Raw genomic sequence first — 15582 nt, forward strand, 5'->3', positions numbered from 1 at the left:
TTTGAAGTGCAGAAAGTGCAGTTGTGATTATTTAAAATCCGCATAGCACACAATCTACGGGGGGTATGTCCTATGAACAAAATTTTTATGAATTTGTTGATGATCAGGATTCCTAGAAGACAGGACAACATTAGACCACACTGTATCCCAGCTCCAATCTGGATCTAGATTTGGTATGTCATTCCAATTATTATATATTTATTTTTATTCTTTGACCAATTTTTCACCCGTGTGTCAATTATTTAATGTGATCCTGGGCTCTACACACCCTCTGCCAACCTTTCAATATCTAAAGTATAACATAATAATGCTTAAAACACCAAAAGGGGTTCCCGCCCCAAAATGGGTTAAGAGTGCAACAGGTTAGACACATATTGTAATGGCGTGCAATTCGTCTGTTTGACCTGCAAAGATATAGTTTTACACCACTAATCTCTCCATTAACCCCCCCCCCCCCCCCCCCGGCTACATATCTTAGCTAAATAGCTGAACGTACAAAAATAATAATAAATGCTGATCAGCTATTTTCACTGAATGTTCAACCGAGTTTGCTTGGGTTCAAAGTGGTTAAAAATTAGACCCCAGAATGTGTGTTGCCTTTGGGCAACCACATTCATAAGCTTTCTCTCTCTCTCTCTCTCTCTCTCTCTCAGTTACAAATCAGTCATTGAATAGGGGAGTGACATGGTCCAAATATAAAACTACAATAGGATTTTTTGGTATAACTGGGTGTCCTCCTTGTGAGCGACACCTATACCTCTTCCTCCATTATCTCCACCTGTGTCCCCTGTCCCCTCCCTGTCACCCAGGTTCATTATCTCCACCTGTGTCCCTGTCCCCTCTCTGTCACCCTGCAGGTTCAGAGGACCCGCCCTAAGAAAGGTGACGCTTCGGGGGAGGAGAAGGAGGAGTGCAGCCGGAGAGCAGGTACTACTAATGTGGCTCGACTGGTCCAGTGGGAATGCATGCTATAGGTGAGAGAGAGAGAGAGAGAGAGAGAGTGTGGGGGGGGGGGGGGGGGAGAGAGAGAGAGAGAGAGAGAGAGAGAGAGAGAGAGAGAGAGAGAGAGAGAGAGAGAGAGAGAGAGAGAGGGGGCGGTTTCTGAGCGACTAGAGTGACAGGCCTGTCATTCAGGTGGCACTCACCCAACCCGCGGCAGACAAACTGTGTGAGGCTGGACAGTGACAGAGACAGAGTCAACGCGCGTGTGTGTGTCTGTGTGCTGAGCTAGAGACGTTGTCTTCTCTGTGGAAACTGGAGTACGTACTGCTGCATGGACTAATACTAGCCTCACTTTCTTTTTTCTTTCACTGACAGAAAAAGCGGAATATCTTGGGGAGCGCCTTGTTGTTGCGTTAGGATATTAGGATTCCAACGCAGTGACATACAGGCATGTGGAATTTCCCTCCTTGTCCCTGAACTGCGGTCGGTACTAGTGGGAAGAAGTGGGAAAGGCCAGGAGGTGGAGTGGGTGGTGGTGGAGCAGGGTGGGGGGGCAGGTGGTGGTGGTGGTCGCACTTGGAGCTTGAGCAGAGACTCAGGAAGGGAGAAGTGAGAGGAAGGGGAGTGGGAGGGACGGGACGAGAGAGAGAGAGAGAGAGAGAGAGCGGAGGAACAGAGGAGGAGTGGACAGAAGGGGAGACATGCGTCGCTACGGCTCGCCAGGACGGGTCAGCACCACCACTACTGAAGACAGTCCAGACTTTAACGGAGAGGTAAGACGACCGTATACATGAGACACAAGGAACACACACGCACGCATGATGTACTGTATACGCACACACGCATGCATGTACTGAGCACGCACGCATGTACTGTATACACACACACACACACACACACACAAGCCTCTCCTTATTTCTCCACCCACTCTCCACGTATACTCCACTTGTTGTTTTTCTACACTTCATGATTTATGCTCTTTCAGCAATCATTCTCTATATATCTGTATGTTTGCCTTTTCCCTCTGGTTTTATTTTCGGTGAACTTTCAACACTTAATGTGTGTGTGCGTGTGCATGCCCTTGTTTGCTCTCCGCACTCCATGCATGCTGACTGCTTCCCCTGCAAGTGCAGTTTCATGTCAAAACAAAGCATTATCGTGTCACCTATCTTTGGCTGAGTAGTCGCTGTGAGACACAACAAGAGTCAAGATGGGAAGACTTGTCGTCACACTGACACGGCGTACATACATACATACATACATACATACATACATGCATACGTGTACATTATGGCCTGTGAGATGCATTCACTTTGCAAGAGAGTGTAATGAGATCCAAGTTCAAGAGGCAGGGCTTTCAATTCATGGTTATTTGATCAGCTCTCTCTCTCTCTCTCTCTCTCTCGCTCTCTCTCTCTCTCTCTCTGTCTGACAAACAAAACAGTCCTCACTCACTACCTAAACTATCACTACCCCGCACGGAAGTGTGATAAACTCAGTGTAGTTGGATTGAACTCTATTATTGACAACCCTAGTATCACAGTAATGTCAAAGATTGGGTTGTAGATGTTATCAAGGGGGGGGGGGTACATTTATTGTATTACTTTTGTACATATACAGTAGTGTATTTGTTGATGACATGTATTATTGTGTTAATCTTAGTGTGTGTCTTTCTTTGGTACAGTACTTAAAATAAGTGTTAAAAAGCAGTAACAGGAGTCTCCATGTCTCTACAGCTTTTTATTAAACAGAAAATGCATTTTGTGAAACTGAAACAGGGATACCGATGTTATCCAATCAGGATAGAGAACGCAGTCAGGATACAGATTAAACAAGTGGAATTTTAAGTGATGGCACAAATAAATGAGCAGACAAATTTGGAACTGAAACACTATAAACAATTAAGCTCATGAATAGCTACTCTCTCCTGATTGGCTGAAATGTTGTTTGTCACCCACCTGGAAAATGTATTTTCTGTTTATTAAAGAGCTGGAGAGACAGGGAGACTCTGTTACTGAACACTTACAGTACATTTTAATTGAATACATAGGACCACAACAGAAAGGAGTTCCCCAGGACTTATAGTTTTTTATTTAATTTCTTACTGTACCACCACTGTGCTGTTCACATTTCTCACTTTCTTCTCACCTTCTAGCGAGGTCCCGTAATGTCACCTGTTTACAGTATATTTAAGCAATATTACACGAGAGGGGGTGGTTTAACTTCTGCGTTGCTTTCGGAACTCGCCCTGCGGGCTCGTTCCTGGCGCATCGCAGGCGTGCATTAATGACGTTAAACCACCCCTCTCGTGTAATTGCAATTATACAACAGTTACCCTTAAAACTAAGAAAATAACTGAAAAAACATATTTCTTTAATGACAGATGTAGTCACTACGACCACAAATGTCCCAATAAACTACCTAGCCTAGCCACTGAGTTTGCTGAATTATTATATATATATATTTTTACCCATTTTTCACCCCTGTGTCAATTATCTAATGTGATCCTGGGCTCTACACACCCTCTGCCAACCTAGTCCCCATATATGGGGAGAGCAACGGACTTGAACTTGAACTTGAACATGCTTCCTTCATGCCTGAGTGTCCAAGTTGCTCCTTTACACCTGACAGGGGGGAGTTTCCCTGGTTGGACGTAGCATGTGGAAGGAACACGTTATTCCAACCAGTTCCTTTCCCCTCCATCAAGCGCCCCGGCTGGCCAGGGGGAGGCAGTTTAGAGACTGGTCTCCAGGATTACTGCATGTTTTTAACCTACCCTAGGGGACACGGGGAGAACATGCAAACTCCACACAGAAAGGCCCTTTTGCCAACCCCGCCTCAGGTATGGGCACTGATGAGGAAACACGCCGCCAGCACCCACAGCGTCCCGAGCGGGAATCGAACCCAGGACCTTCTAGCTGTGAGGCGACAGCACTACCTAATATCTGATTGGATGAAGGCTGGGCCACCTATAGCCAAAAACGAAACCTACGTTTTTTTGACTGGGGACAGGGAGGAACTCCTTATGTGGTCAGCACACTCTATAGTAGGGAGGATTATCACAACAAAACAAAAAAGAAGTGATATTTGAATAAAGTGAAATCACTGACTATACAGGTCTTTAATTTAAGCTGTAGGTCATTCCACGTCGTTGGGGCACTAAAACAAAAGGCTATTTTCCCCACCTCTGTGTTATGAATATTGGAGATAAGAGGTTTCTGCCCCAACAATATACAGTACAATCTGTTGTTTTTGGGCGGGGATTGGAATCTAATAAAAAAATTAAGTTTTGTTGCATGTTTGTGTTGTTTTTGTCCTCAGAGGAGAATCCGACGTCTCAGACTCACGCTACACCCTGTAGGAGGAGAGAATGGAACAAAGCAACCAAACAGTGGCAGATCATCAGACACGGTACGTTTCAAAGCCTTCCCTCTGTACCGTCGGAGAGAGAGGGTTCATGGCAGTCCGTCCGTTCTGCAAACCGCTTCAAGCTGTGCTCCTCTCCTCTGATGTTCCTAGACACACCCTAAATCACCCTCACTAATACGTGGCAGGTGCACAAACACGCACGTGCACACGCATGCGCATGCACACACGCACACGGACACACACACAGACACGCATGCACGGACGGACGGACACACGCACGCAGACACACACACACACACACACACACACACAAATGGTGGTTATTCTTCGTCGGTTCTTTGGGATGGTTGAGGTGCTGTATATACTGTAGCACTGACCTGTAAGGGTCCATTTGTACCTGTAAGTAAGGGTCCATTTGTACCCTATCAGACACTATTGCCATAACATCGTCAGACTGTAATAGGCAGAACAAAATAAATTATATGCAATTATTCCACCCTTTGCAAACACCTGCAGGCACTATTTTTCAGCTCCAGTAGATGCCAAGACTTAATAAGAGTTACTATTAGTCAATTAAATTCAAAGGAGCTTTATTGGCATGAGAAAACAAATGTTTACATTGCCAAAGCAAGTGTCAAAATACAATGAAAACTGTTGGAAATGGGGAAAGTATATACAGTTGGATGGGGTACAGCATTTTGTAAACAGAGCTATGTCACATTGCATCATATATAGAACTTCATGTTATACTTTTTTGAAACAAATAGCAGCATTTCTTTTGCAGTCACTTTGTGACAAATAGTAGCATTTATTTTCTCAAGAATATTTAAATAGCATATGTGTTTAACCCATTCTGGACGGTGGATTATTCAGAACTCACATCAGAATCTTTAAGAAATAATAAAGGTAGAGAGTGGACTGAAACAAAGACCGGTCTGTACCCGCCCAGGGAGGAAGCACGAATGCAAGGCTCCCGAGCTCTTCACATTTCTCTCTCTTATACACAGTGACAGAGCAGAGAATACATTGGAGGTGTGGTCAGTGGTCAGTGGACATGGTCAAACATGGGTATTATGTAAGAATAGGTCATCTGCCAGACAACCAACAGGTGGAAGCCTTGCTTCCCAGTATACTGTGAGGTAACAAAAGGGACGCTAGCTGTGATGATTCATGTGAATGTAGTCAAGACAGTTTAGTATTGTCATCTTCATAATTACCAATTACAGCGGGAACCCCTTTTGGTGTTTTAAGCATTGTGTTATACTTTAGCTATTGAAAAATAGCAGATCTACACGCTCATAGCGCGGCACCGAGTGCTACACTACAAGCTTGTAGATCTGCTATTTCTGAAAAATGTCTGAGAGGCTAAATGTCATCAAATGGTGGTTCCGTGGCTCAAATGCCGAAGTAAATAATGGGCCTTGATATGACAAAGGTTGAAAACCATAATCAACCACTGCTTTAGATGTCCTCTACTGTTTCTCTAGCTTACTTTATACACCTCTCTAAGTTCTATATTTAGCAGCATTTGACAAAGGTGCTTTTAAGATACTGTTGCACCAAAAGAGGTTGCAAGCCAAGCAGCCACTTATATAGTGCTGTTTTTACTGTCAAGTGTGTGTGTGTGCCATTATGGTACACAGCAGTGCTGTAATGTAACTAAGTACTTTTACTTAAGTAATGTACTTAAGTTCTATTTTGAGGTATTTGTACTTTGCTTGAGTATTTCCAATTTTCAATACTTTTACTTCTACTCCACTACATCTCAGAGCCAACATTTGTACTTTAACTTCACTACAATTATTTGAAAACTTTGGCGATTTAAATTTTGATTAGAAAAAATACATTAACCACTTCAACCCTATATATTTATATATCTACAAGCTCACAATGCGTCGCAACACAAGTGAACTAACATTATGCTCACTGTCACATTTACTGCTGTGTTTTTGTTTCTTATCTACTTTGCGTAGTCTAGAGTTCAATGCAATGTCAACAATGAAGGGTGTGGGCACATACTGTACATATACAGTAATAATGTATTGCATACTCAGCTGTTATTAATTATCTTCAGTGCGATAGTCACACAGCAAACTGTGGAAATATCTTTGTATCAGTGAGCTGGTGGTTTGTGGTGGCGTAAAAGCAAAGTTTCCCAAACTTTTTCCATGTCAAGGACCCCCAAATTGACACCAATGAGCCCACGGACCCCCATTTGAAGAGATATTCCAGGAACCCCCATAAGAGAAGATTTTCACGGCTCCAGCAGTGATTCTCAACCCGTTTAATTTCAAGGACCCCCCCAGTTTGACATGCATTAGTCTACGCTACGGACCACCCATTTTATGACATTTCTATCTCTGGGAAAATCAATGTTAAGATCCATTTGGTTCCAAACTATCATTTAGCTGGGGACCCCCTGGAACCCCCTCAAGGCCCACTGGTGGTGCATTACATGGGCAACTGGCGGCCCGGGGCCCACCTTTACTTAATGTGGCCCTCAGGTTAATATCAGACGGTCAAGAAGTGACAGAGTTACCGTATTGCAGCTCGGACGTACATGCGGACATGCTGCTGTGATCATGAGCGCACTTCCCGTTCTTATGACAGCGACTGGAGGTGTGGTTTTGAGGACAACTGCTTTGAATTGCTATTATTGTTCACACACACACAACAGAAACCAATGGATACAAGAGTGAGAGAATACAATAAAATCCTAATCATTCTTCCTCCACACTGGGAGAAAAAACAGCATCTGAAAGTTTGATGGGTCATTTATTACACGTGAGTGCAGTTAGAACCGTTCCATTGCATCTTATGAGAGGCAGGGTTCTTGTGCTGCTGGCCTGCGTGCACATGCTGGTGCTTATCAGAGTGACATCGTCTGATAAGGCGTCTATAGCTTGTTATGTATTATATTCTCAAGTCTGTTGACTTTGAGAATACACATTGTGCACAGTCGGTACATTAACCTCGGGTTTGTTTTTTGACATGCTGAGCACGTCATGTGATGTATGGTTTTGAACAGGCACGCTGCAGGGCCTATACTGTGTTGTTTGCTATAGGAGGTGGTTCAGATCCTGGCTCTGTTTGTACTGAGGGGGATTCGTATAGGCCTTAAGGGAGATCAGATGTAAGTGTCGAGAGCGTGAGAGGAGAGTTGTGAACTTGTGTCCCTTTAATTAACAGTAGTGGAATAATACTCGATTGTTTTTACTTAAGTAAAAGTGTAAAATACTGCAATGTAGAATATTACGTTCGGAATTCAAAATGTACTTGAGTAAAAGTACAAAAGTATTGGCATACTAAATGCACTTGAAGTAACAAAAGTAAAAAGTATAGTCATCATGCAGAATGTCCCATTTCACGTTTTCAAAGTTTACAAATATTTTGAAAATAGCAGATCTACAAGCTCACAATGCGTCATATCGCAACGCATTGTGAGTTTGTAGATCTGCTATTTTCAAATGGCTGAAATGTATACAGTATAGGGCTGAAGTGGTTACTGTATATTTTCTAATAATAATACAAATTTACAAAACTTCAAGTTTTCAAATAATTCTAGCGTGTAGTAAAAGTACAATCTCTCAGAGGAGTTTGGAAATACTCCGGCAAAGTACAAATGCAACAAAATTGTACTTAAGTTCAGTACTTCTTGAGTAAAATGTACTCAGTTACTTTCCACCACTGCTCTTTTTAAGTAAACGCCTGCATGGGAAGGCTTTGAGTTAGCTCCTCCAATGAGTGCACGTTTGTTATTTTTTGTTTTTTAACAGAAACATGTTATGTTATCATGTCATTATGTTACGTAACATGTTCTGCACACCTTCAGATGAAGTGCAGGAGTTGACGTATAGTATGTAACACGTACCTTGGTCTGGTCTGGAGTATACCATACATGTACTATGTACCAACTTTGCACCTAATTGCTAACTGCAGCCTCGATGCGTAAAAGCTGCAAGATTTATGTCCTTGGTGGATTTGGAAGCCGCAGCTATATACGTCTCCCACGCGGGAGAACAATGCGTTAGATGGAATGCTCCGCGTCACCATTCCCGACAGCAGGGTCACAATATGTCAATATGGAAGAGAAGGGAGTATAGTGGTCTCCCTACTCCAACCACTGCAGATGGAATATATCGCTGTTGTCGGGCACAAACCTCTTATCTCCATATATTTACATACTTTCAGATCAAAAGTAGCAGATCTGCAAGTTCGAGCTTGTCGATCTGCTACTTGTTTTGATGCTTTTGAATTTAAACCCTGAAAAGTAACAGCTTTGGACTGGAAAAAAAGGAATTTCTACACAGTTGAACTGGCTCCAAGCTGGCTGAATGTTGTAATAATAAACTGAACATCACACGCTTCCGTTTTCGGAGGGTGTGACTGTCCTGCTGCATGGCTATTGTTGAGTTGATAACAAGACAGTCAGCTCAAGGGTTAAAGCACTTAAGCGCTGAGTGCAGTGACTTCAACACATTAGTCACTGGAGAGACCTTAGGTTGTGTGGCACAACCTCACAATGTTGTGTGTGTGTGCACACCACAACCACACAACGCTGTGTGTGCACGCTGTGTGCACGATGTGTGCACACCACACAACGCTGTGTGTGTGCACGCTGTGTGCATGCTGTGTGCACGCCACAACCACACAACACTGTGTGTGTGCACGCTGTGTGCACGCTGTGTGCACGCCACAACTACACAACGCTGTGTGTGCACGCTGTGTGCACGCTGTGTGCACGCCACAACTACACAACGCTGTGTGTGTGCATGCTGTGTGCACGCCACAACCACACAACACTGTGTGTGCACGCTGTGTGCACGCCACAACTACACAACGCTGTGTGTGTGCACGCTGTGTGCACGCTGTGTGCACGCCACAACTACACAACGCTGTGTGTGTGCATGCTGTGTGCACGCCACAACCACACAACACTGTGTGTGCACGCTGTGTGCACGCCACAACTACACAACGCTGTGTGTGTGCACGCTGTGTGCACGCCAGAACCACACAACGCTTTGTGTGCACACAATGTTGTGGATTTCTTGCTATTCATTTATATTATATCGTCTCTGTCGGGAGGAAATACTTTTTTTTCCTCCTTTCTTTTTTTAACCTTTATTTAACCAGTAAAAACACATTGAGACAGTCTCTTTTTCAAGTGGGAACTGGCCAAGAGGCAGAAATTATTACACTTCAAAGCTACATCGTATACATGTCGATTACAGAACAGCCAGTAATACATCCATGATACCCCATATAATAATATAAATACTAGAAAAAGTGCCCTTCTGGGCACAGGTCTCCACCAGGATAGGAATGTAGGACATTGCAGCTTGCCTTCATCTGGTGGTTGGATAAAAGGGCAACAAAAGTAAATTATCCACAGATCCGTGCAGTTAGAGGTAAAAACACTTTTCGGCCAGTTATAGCGCCACCTTGAGGCTGAGTTGAAATTGTTCATGTGGCATTTCGTCCTCGGCCTAGTGGGAATGTGCGTGCACAATTTCACGGAAATCACGCGATGTGTTCATGATTTGCAGCATTTTGTTTGAAACTGAGCACTCCTGTGAACTTTGGAAGCCAATCTTAACCAATCAGGATGGAGTCTGAGAAATCTGAAAGACCGGTTTCGTTGAATGGCTCTAGAGAGACTGTGTACCAATTTGCGCAATGTTTGGACAAAATCTGTAGGTTTACTGTGCAAAAACTTGTTTTGCATAAAGCGGCCTCCTGGTGGCGCTATAACAGGCCGTTGTGGAAAGTTTGGGGCAGAGGTTCATCGTTGGCATCCAGGGAGTGTGTGTGCAAAATTTGGCATCGACCGGGGTAAAGGGTGGCCGAGATTAGCTGCTCACGGACACACACACGGATGGACACACGGACGGACGGACGGAGTGCAAAACATACTCTCCCCCCATGCCTTCGGCCTGGTGGAGACAATAAAGTATCCATAAAATATAATACAAGTACAACATTAACAGGAATAATAAATATGAAGGCTACTACACAGATGTTGGACTGTACATCAGAGATGATCCCCTTGTAGTAAGGGCATTTTATCAGGTATTTGATCAATCTGGGAACTAAATCGTTACCAAGAAATCTCTCCACCAATGTGTTTCTAAAGGTGTCTAATAATAATGTACTAAAAGTTTGAAATTCAACTCCCGTGGGAAATTTGAGTTATTTGCATAATATGTGACCATACCATTAACATCCTATATAAGGCCAAAAAAGGTCAAAATTTCATCATTCTATAAACTAGCATGATGTGACATATGAAACTAGGGGGTTTGCATTATTCTGAATCCATTCCAAGCATTAGTTTTGCACAAAGAAACACTCATTGGGCTAAATTCGGCCAAATGTGCTGACCTCATCACATTTTGTGATGACGGCTATGGCTGTTTTCCTCCCAAGGAGTGTATTGAAACTTCTCAAAGAAACTTCAGGTCGTTCCATGACCAAAGAAATCTTTTCAGGGTTGTAGTTCAAAAATAGAATGTAGATCTGCTACTTTTAATGCTTTTGTGTGACGTTAATTCATATAAAAAATGAATAAAAAAAACACAAGTTAGAATCTGGAGATAAGAGGTTTCTGCCCAACAGCAACTAACTGGATACATAAACACCTTTCAGGTAGCAGGAGGCACATGATTCATGTGTTTGCCGATTCTGAATCCACACAGAGGGCTAATAAAAGTTACTGGTATGGTGTGTGCGATATTAATTGTGAGATTACCATAATGACGGTAATCATTAAAGGACCACTTTTCAACCTATCTTCATATAATAGGTCCTCACTAATAATCATGATAAAATGGCACGTTTTTTTCTACTCGGTCTGTGTTACATAGGAGGGCTGTGGGCAGTTCAGAAACCCACCCAACAGTGACATCAATGGAGAATCCAAGCTAATAGAAACTGCAGGCTTTCTAGTCCTGAAAAGTTGCAATGCGAAAATGGAAGCCATCATTCTCACGATAATAAACCCTGTTAGGGTCCATTTGGTTCCATTTGTACACTCTCAGAGTTACAGACCCATAAGGGTCCATTTGGTTCCAAACCATCATTTCCCTGGGGAACTGCATTTTTGTGGCATAGGAGTGAAATGAATTTAGGTGGACCCTCTTGTAAACAAGTGTCCACTCGCAGTCTTTGTATTGAGTTGTGCTTGAAATGTAGTGTAATTCTGCAAAATGTTAATAAATATTTAAATCAATCAATCAATCCTTGTTTGTGCCGAATCTGGGTTGCACATGGTTTTTTTAACTCCCTCTGGTGTTGTTGTGTTGCTGGCATGATTAGACTGACTGAGCGTCACTGTTTTTTTGTTTTTTTGTTTTTTTAAAACGCGGTAATGAACCCGATACCGCGGTATGCGTTACATACCGGCGGTATGGCGATATTGCGGTTATTGCACCCAGCCCTACTGGCTACGGGTATTCAAAAATAGCCGATGATCTAAAAAAGTGTTAAAGTAGCAGATCTACATCTGCTATTTTTTAAAATAATTTAAAAAAAAATAGCGAAAGGGTTTGAAAATTGTTGATTCATTTAGAATTTATTTTAACATAAATCTTCTCTTCTGGGGGTCCCTTCTGGCACAAAGCCTTTTCAAATGGGGGTCCGCGGCCAAATACATATGAATTTGGGGGTCCTTGACATGAACCAGTGGTTTATGGAGGATGCCAATGTGTTTGTTAGCAGAGGGCAGACATCTGCATACAGAGGGAACCCACTTAACAAGAAGAAGCATTCTGGACTATAGTGACAAAGGCACCTTGCATACTGTAGGACATTAATTCCTACAGAATTATGCATCCTGAAAGGTCATGAAGGAAAAAGAAAACCTGTCTGTATGACAGCTTCTGCTGTGTTATTGTAGAGGCTATTAGCAAATTAAAGAGAGCTATAACCATAGCATAATAAACCACTTGAGATAAATGATCGCATATTAAACCACTTGAGATAAATGATCTGCCAATAATATGCGCTGTCACCTGTACACCTATATGTGACTTCTACTACTGTAACTAATATAACTGATTTATTTCCATAAATGACTCATCTACGAGCTCACATGTCACATTGCGGTGCATTGTGAGGGATGTCCCGATACAACTTATTTTGTTTCCGATCCGATCCCAATACCACAATTTCTGTTTTGGCCGATATTCCGATACCAGTGTTGTGATATCGTGTTGTGTTTATAGCTATCTAGCTATATATCTCGTGTTGTGTTTATAGCAGACTCATCACTCAAATGTGCACTTGCAGTTTGGCCAACTCCAAAGCAAACTCCACATGTCCCAACATTTTATTTACCTACCATATTAGTGTCAACCCCTTACCCCTGTGTCGGATCAGTGGTTAGACTGGCATATATTCGCAGGTACCGATATGACAAATAAGGATACTTTTCCGATACCGATACAGTATCGGGACATCTGTAATTGTGAACTTGTACAGTACATGGGCTACTTTCAGCGAATCGATTTGGTGTTGATGAGGGACAAAAGGAGTGGACATAGTATCAGGGGTTCACAAACTTTTCAGCCTGTGACCCAAAACAGAAATTAGACCTTCTCCCATGCCGCGTTGTGGGCTTGCAGATCGACTATTTTCACTATCCTCTTTTCTTCTAATTTATGGAAAAGAAATCATTGAATTTTGGTTGAATTCATGAAAGGTTTAGCATTTTTTGGGGGAATGAAAATGTTTTGAAATAATAATAATAATAATTAAAAACCAAATTTAGGAAACAAAAACGAAGGGGACCCATATAACAATGTGTCTGCTGCGACCCACTAATGGGTCCCGACCCAATGTTTGGGGACCGGGACAGTTCACCCTTTTTGCCCAAAAATATTGTTAACATACTCTGACTACCTTACAGATTGGACAAAAGTACATTGCATTCAGTGTTAAAAAGTTACATAGAGCTGCTTTAATAAATGTAAATTTATGTTTCAGAGAGGAATGTCATATCACATGCCTCTCGAGCAACATTTTGAAACAGTAGGTAATTTTCGCCGACAGGAGGTTTCGGTTGGAGAGAGACAAAAACAAAACAAGCTTTGTGATTAAAAAAAAAAAGAAAGAAGATGGGGACAACAGGAAAAAAGGAAGAACAAAGTACTTAATGAATGAGGAAGGAAATACCTAAACCGTTCCAGATATTGGGTTTCAGTGGCAAAGTGTCTAACCACCATAAAGTTAAAATTAAAAGGCGTGTCTGGTAACCCGACGCCATGCGAGAGAGAGAGAGAGAGAGAGAATCCTATCGGTTACTATGGCCTGGATTCAACGTAATGCATCACCGCAGCGTCACAGAGCTGGAACGGAACTATGGCCTGGATTCAACGTAATGCATCACCGCAGCGTCACAGAGCTGGAACAGAACTATGGCCTGGATTCAACGTAATGCATCACCGCAGCGTCACAGAGCTGGAACGGAACTATGGCCTGGATTCAACGTAATGCATCACCGCAGCGTCACAGAGCTGGAACGGAACTATGGCCTGGATTCAACATAATGCATCACCGCAGCGTCACAGAGCTGGAACGGAACTATGGCCTGGATTCAACGTAATGCATCACCGCAGCGTCACAGAGCTGGAACGGAACTATGGCCTGGATTCAACGTAATGCATCACCGCAGCGTCACAGAGCTGGAACAGAACTATGGCCTGGATTCAACGTAATGCATCACTGCAGCGTCACAGAGCTGGAACGGAACTATGGCCTGGATTCAACGTATTGCATCACCGCAGCGTCACAGAGCTGGAACGGAACTATGGCCTGGATTCAACGTATTGCATCACTGCAGAGTCACACTTATGCTATATCACTATTGTGATATAGCATAAGTGTTCTAGAAAAATATAAATAAAATAATTGGTATCGGCAGATACTCAAAATCAAATGATCAGAATCGGATCGGGGGCAAAGAAAATTGATCGGGACATCCCTATAGTACTTAAGTAAATGTACTTTGTGACTTTCCACCCCTGGGAACTATATGGCACACACAGTGTGTAGTTTACTTGAATGCAGCATTAAGTTTCATCATCACAATGCATCCAGTCAAAAGGAGGGTCTCTTCAAAGTCGGTCAAATGGATTCAGTCAAATGGGCTGCAAGAGAGATACACGTACACACACACACACACACACACACACACACACACACACACACACACTCCTCTCTCTCTCTCAGTCGCTCTAATGAATTAGTCTCATGTCGTGCAGCTGCGTCTAGATTCTCCTGACGGATCCTGCCGGGAGCTGCCTATGCCATACAAAGCATAGGTGGACCCCAGGCTATAGACTATGGGCTGTATTTTGCGTGTCTTAAGTACCAGGTCTTATTACCTAACTTGAGTAAACTAAAGACCTGGAGGCGTGATCAATGCTCTTTGGCCACTCAGAATAGCCAAATGGCATTGATCACGCCTCCAGGTCTTTAGTTTACTCAAGTTAGGTAATACGACCTGGTACTTAAGACACGCAAAATACAGCCCTCTGTGTCTGTGTGTGTCTCTGTATGCATTAGGTTTAGGGGTTGGTCTTAGACTAGTCTCTGAGGCCTCTTTTAGACGGGGACCATCTCCATATAACACGTCAAAGTCCCGTTGCGTTCTCATTTTTTCTTACCCTTTACACGAGAACGCACAAGTTATGATATAATGTGCTATTATGCTATACTGTCGCTAGGTGGCGATAACGGGCTGCCAAATAGACAGGTCACCCACGTACAAGAAGAAGACGCAAGCGGCGCAACACTGCTCTGGGCGCGCCACGGGATGATATATATTTATTAAATAAACGTTGCTGCCGCGGCTGCCGTCTATCACAACTTCACAAGGCTTTTTATTTACATCATGGTTTTACATTCAACATCGCTGATGAGCAGCACTTTGTAGGCGAGGAGGGAGGCTTGTTCAGGAACTCCATTATATCATAATGATATTGCTCTGCATCAATGTAATAAACATAGGCTATGCGCTGCCGCTGTGAGCCAATTAACGTGAGCCATGATGTCATAAGTTTTGCGGATTCACCGTTTTGCCTGTTTATATGGAGACCATAGGAAACGGTGTTCTCAAAGATTTGCACTCTGGGAGGCGTTTTCACTTCGATGCGTTTTCACCTCCTGAGAACACCGTTCTCGTCTAAATGACAGCGCTAAACGGTACTTTATTTTGCCGTTTTTTATGAACACCATCCTCGTGTAAATAGCACCTGACAGGAGGGGGTGCTG

At 43.0% G+C, this 15582-nt stretch overlaps 1 protein-coding gene across 2 annotated transcripts in view; it reads left to right on the forward strand.

Annotated features, from left to right (window-relative positions):
• Positions 1-1600: 1600 nt before the first annotated feature.
• Positions 1601-15582, forward strand: part of myzap (myocardial zonula adherens protein) — a 37580-nt gene continuing 23598 nt past the window's right edge. For both annotated transcript variants that reach the window (XM_083759521.1, XM_083759522.1), the window contains exons 1-2: positions 1601-1715; positions 4264-4353. In XM_083759521.1, coding sequence (XP_083615647.1) covers positions 1644-1715; positions 4264-4353 — 162 coding nt within the window. In that variant the 5' untranslated portion in view covers positions 1601-1643. The remainder of the gene's footprint in view (positions 1716-4263; positions 4354-15582) is intronic.

The sequence above is a fragment of the Protomyctophum parallelum genome (assembly GCF_964188405.1).
Source record: "Protomyctophum parallelum genome assembly, chromosome: 2".
NCBI classification, from domain to species: Eukaryota; Metazoa; Chordata; class Actinopteri; order Myctophiformes; family Myctophidae; genus Protomyctophum; species Protomyctophum parallelum.